The sequence below is a fragment of the Chelonoidis abingdonii genome, chromosome 20, assembly GCF_003597395.2.
Source record: "Chelonoidis abingdonii isolate Lonesome George chromosome 20, CheloAbing_2.0, whole genome shotgun sequence".
In the NCBI taxonomy this organism is placed as follows: Eukaryota; Metazoa; Chordata; order Testudines; family Testudinidae; genus Chelonoidis; species Chelonoidis abingdonii.
This window is the reverse complement of record NC_133788.1, coordinates 8,026,685-8,035,662: the sequence shown is the minus strand read 5'-3', so window position 1 is coordinate 8,035,662 and position 8,978 is coordinate 8,026,685. Positions and strand designations below refer to the sequence as shown.

Sequence of the window (8,978 nt, the reverse complement as noted above, 5' to 3'; positions counted from 1 at the left end):
GGTCAGGGAGCCGCCGCCGTGACCCGGCAGCCCAGGGCGCCCTGCCCCCCCCGGGGTCAGGGAGCCGCGTGTCCCAGCACCTAGGGCGCCAGAAACCCTAGCGCCGGTCCTGCTCCCAGGGCAATCTGCGGGTAAATGGAGATGTGCTCGGATGTAGTCCCAGAAACATCCTGACAGCGAGTGCAGCACAATGGCTGACACTGTGAAAGTGTGGGTGCATAGCAATGTGGAACTGTGTAAGCATGTATATACCTGCAAGCATGTGCGGGCCTGCAAGCAAGTGCATGCATTTGTATATTTGCTCCTCAAAATTCACTTTAACATTTAATTCCCCCTCCCCCAGGAAGGGATCTCCTTTTCTGGTGCCCCTCAAGACAGAAAAAAGGGCTGAAAGCCAGTAACACCATTTGCTCTTTCATATGTTTCCACTTCCACACTTTAGCTTCCCTGAAGCAAGAACCAGATATGGACCTTAGGAAACCCTCCAATCTGAACCTTGGAAAGGGTAGATCCAAATTTGGATTCCAACTGGAGATCATCCCTTGTGAAAACACAACTGTGGTTTCCTTTCTCAGGCCCAAGGATCATGCTTTCTGCTGCTCCTCGAGTGCTGCCACTTGCAAATCACACAGCAGTAGAATGGCAAATGCTATCTGACTCCCAGGCTGAGAGTTAAAGGCCAAGCGCATTTTAGCAGAGCTCTCTTACTTTCTGAGCAGTGCCTTCATGTCTCTTAGCCATGAGGTCCGAGCCTTCAGCTGTCCCCCCAGCTGTTCCACATTGCCTCTTTTAGCAACAGGTACAAATATCAAGATGAGTGTCCCTGTTATCATGCCTAGGAGTGGAGATACCTGAAAGAGAGGACCTGGAAATCAGCACAGAAAGTTGCCAGTGGTTACCACGGCTAGTCAAAAAGAAACAGATTGCATTAGTTTCATTTCAGTGACCAGATTCTTTACATCTGGTCTGAATCTGTATGCTCCCACTGCCACATCTGCTCCTCTCCTTCCTTTCTCTGTCACTGTCGAGACTCTTACTTACTCTTGTATCTCAGCTTTGCGGATGCTTGTGATTAAGATGGTCACATTCTGTGTTACTGATGTACCCAGCTCGTCTTCTGTGACATTTAACCCTTAGGAAGCCAGTTTACTCCCAGGTGGGCTAGGGACCAGGCTAATTTCTACAAGTATTTGAAGTGTGTCTGGAGTGGTATGCCAGGAAAATGAAAGGTTTTCTGGATGTTGGGAGGGAGTCACTTTTTGACCTTTCCCTTACTACACATGCAAGTGCATGCACGTGTCCCTTGCCCACCTCTGGCTTTCCATCTTCAGCCAGTTCCTGAATGCTCCCTGCATAGAGCATTCCAGCTAGAGAGGGGGAAAAACAGAAGAGGACACTGAAAGACCAGCTCCTTCAGCAACACAGCATCCTCTAGCACTCTACTGGGGCACTGGAATTACTACTGAACTACAGGGAAGACTGAAACCTACGAAGCACTGCTACAAACACTCTGGTTCTTCTTCGGCGGTCTCTCATCCAAGTATGACTAGCATGACCCTGCCTAGGTTAGAAGATCTGGTGAGATCACGAGAGGTGACACAGTAAAGCAACACACCTAGGAAATAAGCAATTACACTCACTACACTACTAGATTTAGGGCTTGTCTATATGAGGACGCTCAAGAAAGTTAATCTGAATTAATTTAAGATGTGAATTTTAAGTGGATTAATTAAACCACATGAAACTCCTCTCCTATTCAGAATTCAAGTGATCTTAATTCGATTTAGTTTAATTAACTTGTGAGTTACTGACATTTAACTAATGCCTTTTAAATTCATACCTTTAGTAAATTTGGATTAACTTTCGTAAGTGTCCCCGTGTAGACAAGACCCAAAGACAGACCAATGTCTCCTGACAGTTTCCATATGTTTTGTACAGTCAAGTTATCATTGGCAATTTGTTGTGACGTTTGCATAGAACATGATGGAGAGATTGACGCACAGAAAACCTGGGATCTACAAGCACAGGAGCCCAGAAAGACTCTTGCCAGAAACGAAGGTGGAGATTTCACTTGAAGAGAAGGGAGCTAATGGTAACTCCCTGCATCAAATGATACCGTTAGCCGTTTAGAGCAAGGTTGCTCAGCCTGTGGGTCACAACCCAAAATTAGGTCTCCAGAATGTGACAAGGAGTCACATGGGAGGCCCGCGGGAGGGCTGCAGACAAAGCCCATCTCACAATCACCCCGCACTGGCGGCTCCTGCAGCTCTGGTCCCTCAGGGCTGACTGGGCTCAGTGCCCCACTCTGGGGCTTGTGACCGAGTCCACAGGGTTATAGTGCCAGTCAGGTTTGGTCCAGCCACTCCTCTCTCACAATGATAGGGGCTGGGTGGGCCAAATTTGAGTGAGTGATGCTTTGATACCATGCACCAGGTCACAACACCACTCACACAAATCTGAGCAGCACTGTGACCCCAGAGGTTGCAACACTGGGAGCGAGGAGCTGTGCCCAGCCAGCCCAGCAGGACAGGAGCCACCACTATGCATAAGTGTACTTTTTTAGCATTTATTATGTTCATGTGTATACTATATCTCGCGGGTACGAAAAATATTTCCTAAGCCAGATGTACTTGGCACTAAAGCTGTATCGTGGGTCACGCCATCAAGGTTTACAACTGGGTTCTGAGCCCCAAAAGGTTGAGAACTACGGCCTTAGGGGGCCTTTCATCTCAATGCACTAGGCCAGCATGATGCCTATGTAACACATCAGACTCATTTAAACACAATGTGTTGAATGAAGGGCTTCAGCGTAGCGCTGCTCCTCTGCTCAGAAGTCAGCTTCACCCTTAAAGCATTCCTGCCATTAGGTAAAGTGGCCAATTTTCTGGTCTGAAACGTCATAGTATTAAACTTAATTCTTTTCATTCTAGGTTCCTGGTTGAAATCTGCTCCCCACTCAGCCAGCTACTGATGGACTATTCCTGGTGACTTTACTGGCTTCACTTCTCACTTCCAGCCACCAAAAAATGCCATTTGTTTGAGGTAGGGAATCCATGTATTTCAGCACCCGCTGTTATAAACTACATTGGCACGAGCTTCATGCAATTAATTGCCTTCAGGAACTGCCAGCCCTGAGAGAGCATCTCACTCAACCCCGTGCTGGCCAGACTGTCAAAGGCCAGAAAGCAGGTTTGCTGGGCCACTTCCTGCCAGCAATTTCAAGACATCACTGTGTGTGTATGCATTTGTGTGTAGAGTTTATTATCTTTTCAACACATTTATCAAGGTCCCTAGAGGTTAAAATAGAAGGAAACTGAGTGTCTCTGGGCAGAAAAACAAGCGGAAGCTGGAACAAAGTGTTTTTTCCTCAAAGCAGGAATTTCTTGATAGCAGGGGATTGAAAGGCAACCAAGTTGATTTAAGGTTCCTCCTATTCCCTAGCCTATCAAGAAACCACTGTTGACTGATAATGAAGTGATTGGAAATCTGCTACTCCCAGGCAGGGAAACAAGCACAAAGAACCAACAATAAACACCTTTCCCTTTTTGTCCAGGAGCTGCATACGTGTTGTCTGCTACATGCTTAATATCTGTACTTGTATCTTTCCAGTGCTCCAGTTTTTTTCTCCTGCCCTGCCTAGAAGTCCTCTTCTGCCCTTAACCTCAACCTGTTAAATACTGTTCAGTCAGAAGATGGTGCAGCCCCTGGATTATGTAAGGCAGAGTAAAACATGATGAGGTAGCACCATCTTCTTTTGAAATGGGATAAAGATTGTGACAATGACAAGTGCCAGCTTATTGGAGTATATTGGAAATTTTCCATTTTGCTCGGGAAAAGAGATGGAAATTTCACCCACCTGCAAAACTGCGAAAATTCTGTCAATTTGTTGGCAAAATGTTGATGAAAAATGACAACAAAATCTCATATTTCAAAATTTTTGCCCAGCTGAAGAGCTGGGAATTTTCAGAAAGTTTTCATGAAAGTTACACTCTGTTTTCTGGCCAGTTCTAATGTTTCTGTGTGGGAATTCACCAGGGATATTTTAACAGACTTATTGAATATGAGACAGGTGCTTACCCGCAATGCCCAATGCCAGTCTCCTGCTACTTGCTTCACACTTGATCCAGTGATGTATCCCAAACCACTGCAAAAAGTACAAAGAAGGGAGCCAGTTTTAATCAAGTGCTACAGGCGTAGCTGTTCTCAAAGACCATGAAATGCAGACAGAACAGTCATGGTCAGCTGCCCTATCTGTGAGTTCCCTTTTCCTGCAGAAACAAGAGTAAGCATCACTAAAAGCGGAGAATGTGTATCTTCTAACAGCATGATGGGTTCAAATAGCCTCTAGTTTGGTGAAAATTTAGCTACTGATCTGAACTTCACTGCAAGCCCTTTGCCCTATAAGGGGTTGAAACAAAGTCCCAGGATCCAAAGACTGTCCCATTCAGTTTCCTACATCACACCAATCACTGCAGTAAGCTGAGCACCTGTGTTTTTGGGCCCAGACCTAGAATTAATAAGAAGTGCCATCAAGTTTATACTGCACCGAACCATTTAAATGCCATCTCTTAATTTCACAGCAGTTGTTCCCGAACATGCATCAAGAGATTGTTTTTTTAATAAGTTCATACCCAAAATCTTAGAAGAACAAGCACATAGGGCTGACAGCCAAATATCATAAACGTGTCAGGAGGTTAGAGAAGCCAGCAGACTTTCAGCCAGGTATCACAGAATTATGATCAGGTAATAAAAGGCAGCTCTAGCTGAGTGGTCGGGCTGGTGACCTGCAATGATGCTTCCCTAGAACTGAAATGAACAGGCACGAAATCAATTTCCCAAAAATGCCAGCATTCAGCGCAGAGGGTGCCTTGGGTAAAAGCTGCCAGAGCTGTTCCAGGGTGGCTGGCTGTTGCCAAACAGCCCTCTAAATCATGCAGGCACCCGAGTTACCATCAATAACTTTCTGGTGCTGAGCCATTCACAGATATGGCTCCAAAACCAAACCACGGATCCAAACTCCATCAGACTTGGGAAAAAATCAGGTCCAGAGCCAGAGTGAGCAACGGGAGCCCATTTCTAGCCATTTGCCATTATCAAGCATGTTTGTCTTTGGAAGGAATTGATTTGTTGCCAACCACTGCTCAGCTCAATTCTCTACATAAAAGTATTCAGTTTCCTAGGGCTGTTTAGGAAAAAGCTATTTCCATCAGTTCAGGACCAGCCATTTCTTCTTCCTGAAGAGCAAAAGAATGTTTCAATCTTTGTTTTAAGGTTACTGCCATAAATTCTAGCTGGCGTATCACCATCCTAATCCAGATGTTTTTCATTGCAATGGTGGAGTTAACTGCTCTCCAGGTTTTCCCTTTCTGGAAATGAACTCACTGTGCCACTTCTTCAGAGGAAGTCGTCTGCTTCTTGGAATCTGGATCCACATTGTCTGAGCCCACCCTGTCTACAATCTCACAATGCAGGGTCAACCGTTGTAAGAAATACAGGATCTCTCTAGTCCTAACAATTAGATACTGCATTGGGCTGATAAGGGAACTCAACTGAAAGAAAGTGCTAGGGGAAATAATTACTCAAAGATTGAGTCTGGCTGTTACATTCATCAGGAGACTATGGGCTGTATGATCCTTGACTCCTCTCTGTAAGTTGAAGCGTGAATGCTCATTACAGCAGCTCTCCTCACCCTTGTCTACCTTAGACTTTTAAAAGTCATTTTCCACAGTTGTCGCTGCAGTGGTGGGAGTACTAACACCGACAGGCTACTGTGGTTTTAACCACTGGGTCCTCTAGACCGTCTCTGCCAAATTTAGCAGATTCAAGTCGGTTAGAGTTTGAGTGTAAGCTAAAGAATGCTTTGGAAAGGCCAAAATTTCAAGAGCTACATTATGGATCTGACCTGCACTTTCCAACATTCACACACATTAGGTAGATGTGCCAGCAATTATTCTTTCACAGGTTTGAAAATTTAGCCCTTAGCACCTTAACCTAATGACTCTTCTAGAGTATATGGTAACTTGTAACAACTTGACTCAAAAAGGCCCGTATCTCAAATGAATAAAAACAACTACTAAGAAAACTGGTATAACATTTTCATCAGTTATACGAGTAATATTGCAGTTATTCCAAAAATGTATATGCTAAATAGTTATTTTCTGTTTTCATCTAGCTCTGTTAATTAGTAATACCTCAGATTTATTCCATGCAAGGGTGTTGAACAAACTTGCACATGAATCAATGGCAAAACAGGTATCAGAACCCGTTCCTTCTAAGCAGCCCCTATGCTAGCCATCAACCTGCAAACTTTTCCCTTACAAAACAATTCAAATCTATGAAAATGTGTCTTTTCTTGTCAGCTGCTTCGGATATTTGGTAATTGAAGAGAACTGCAGTGAACTGGTTACCTGCCAAGAGGGATTGCAAAGTAGAAGACAGACAACATGAGGGTTCTGGTGTTTTTGGTGAAAAGGTCTCCTATGATGGTGGGAGCGATGGTAGAATAACTGGCTTCACCGATGCCAACCAAACCTCGTGAGAGGACGAGGAGCCAGAAATACTGAGGGAAGTAATAAGAAAAAATTAATCAGTCATCACAATGGTAGATAATGAAACAGTCCAGCATGGAAACGCAAGCCCATGTGACCAGTCAATAACACTTACCCCCCTCATCCTCCTGTTACTCTTACCACTGCTCCTTATGTTTGTATTCTCAGGGAAAATGTCAGTATTTTTGTAGTGGTTTACACCATATTTCTGTAGTGGTTTACACATATTTTAAAAAAGTAACTGTAATAATAAACCCTTGCCCTAATTTGCATTCCAGAAGATGTTCCAAGCCTTCTGGCTACGAAGTGTACGTTGGCAGCTAATATGGTTAAAGAATGGGAAGCCGGAGATTCTCATTTCACTCTCAGGGGGAGGCTCAACCATAGGAGGGTTATGGATATAAACACAACAACCCTAGAGGAAGGTTTGTGGGGAGCAGAACTGATGATGACTCTTGTATTTGGAGGTCTTAAATTATGAGTATAAATCCTCATTATCCAAGTTGCCACAGAGCACTGGGCTGAAAAGTCAATCCTGGTGCAACTTTTAAGACTCTTCAAAAAAGTATGGAAGAGCTTCTCCTGTCGGCATAGATAATCCACCTCCCCAAGAAGCGGTAGCTATGGGGACAGGAGAAGCTCCCCCATTTGACATAGCACTGTCTACATGGGGGTAGGTCGGCATAACTCCATCGCTCAAGGGCGTGGATTTTTCACACCCCGGAGTAACTTAGTTATACTGATATAGGTCTGTAGTGTAGACCCGGCCTAACTTATAAAGCAGTCAGTGTGCTGCTTATCAATAACAGGGGATTCAGGGACATCCTAGGCAATTGTACATGTTGCACAAATGTAAAGCCGGTGACAGAAATCACTTGGAAACAAGTGCACTGTCTGCAAGCAGTGGAAGTGAACAGAGACTCAATACAGACCAGAATATGTTAGAACAATGTGAGATGCAACAAACTGAAATCTAATACAAGCCAACATGGAAGAGGAAAAGCAATTCTCCACAGACGTCAGGGAACTAACAGAACACATTTCCTGATGGGGGCTCCCCTCAGATCTGATGTTATACAGAACGCTATAAGCACCTGATTTTCAAGCCAGATTGTCTGTATGCTTGCAGCTTTCTGGTTGCAACTGTTTTCAAGCATAGTTCATGCCACTTTGATGTCTGTCTACCTGATGCACCAGTACAACCCATATTTAGACATCAAAGCAACATGAGCTGCACTCAGAAAAAACTGCAGGTGCAGAAATGCCACAGCAATTCATTGCAGATGCAGACTAAAGACAAAGAAAAGGGCTGAGGGAAGCCAAACTTTAAACATCTAACCCTTACAGGTCCCCATATACGGTCACTATTGTTATCCAGTAGGTCACTTGGGAGAGTTGGAGCTGTATGGATTGAACTCATCCCTCAAATGCAAAAGCACTTTGCAAAGGCGAGTATGTTATTGATCCCCTTTTACAAAGGGGAAACTGAGTCAGAGAGAGGGCAAGTGACTTGTCCAAGGTCACACAAGTCTAAAGCACTGCTGGGATTGGAACTCAGGTCTCTTGATTTCCAGGTTCCCCACTCCAATAATACAGAGTCCTTGCTGAGTTGAGCAGTAAAACGTGGGTGCTGAAGCACCTGCTTTACCACATATACATCTGCTGGTAGACAATTTCAGTGCTTCCTCTAAATACAGTAGCAGTGCTTTGCACAGCCCATCATCAACCTCTTATTTGGATGCCAGTTCTACCGTGGTATGCATTCTCTGAAAGTAATTATAACTTGCTATTACAGGTATAATTAAATGTCTCCTCTAGCCCCGTCATACTGAACAGATGCACGTGGGTGCCTGCAGAAAAGGCAACATCATGACTCAAGCCAGTTAAATTATGCCCATTGCCCAATGCTAAACCATTCAGGAATGCTGTGGAGATACACTGCCTGTGACTGGCACACTGGTAGCCAATGCAGTTGGGATAAGTGGCATCATGCTAAATGCATTAAGTGAGGCAGGATTAGAACTGGGCAAAACTGGAGGCTGGTTTTGGTTTGCACACATTCATCCATTGGTTTCTGGTGTTGCAAAATCAAAACCAACCGTGGTTCAGATACGGATCCCAACATGTGATGGAGATGGGGATAAAGAGGCTCAGTTCCAGACCAATAACCAGTAAATATGAAATGTCAACCATGACAGGAAAGTGGCCAACTTGCTGACCTTTCTAAAACTTTATCTGTGTGAAAATACCACCAGAGAGATACAGCAACAAGTACAGTTCTCAATAACCACACTGTGCGGGCTTTACGCTGATCATTGCTACTGCAACAGTCACCTGTCAAACCTTGCCTACGCATTCTGTGCAACGCTTTCCCCCTGTTGCTAACACCAGTTCAGCTCCACCAGTATTGAGAACATTTTGGAGTCTTAG

At 44.5% G+C, this 8,978-nt stretch overlaps 1 protein-coding gene across 1 annotated transcript in view; it reads right to left on the bottom strand.

The window, feature by feature from the left end:
- LOC116828607 (SPNS lysolipid transporter 2, sphingosine-1-phosphate) overlaps positions 1–8,978 on the bottom strand; it is a 166,484-nt gene that overhangs the window by 46,255 nt on the left and 111,251 nt on the right. The window contains exons 4-6 of the mRNA XM_032786962.1: positions 6,408–6,559; positions 4,078–4,144; positions 709–851 (exon numbers count right to left, since the gene is read on the bottom strand). Coding sequence (XP_032642853.1) covers positions 709–851; positions 4,078–4,144; positions 6,408–6,559 — 362 coding nt within the window. The remainder of the gene's footprint in view (positions 1–708; positions 852–4,077; positions 4,145–6,407; positions 6,560–8,978) is intronic.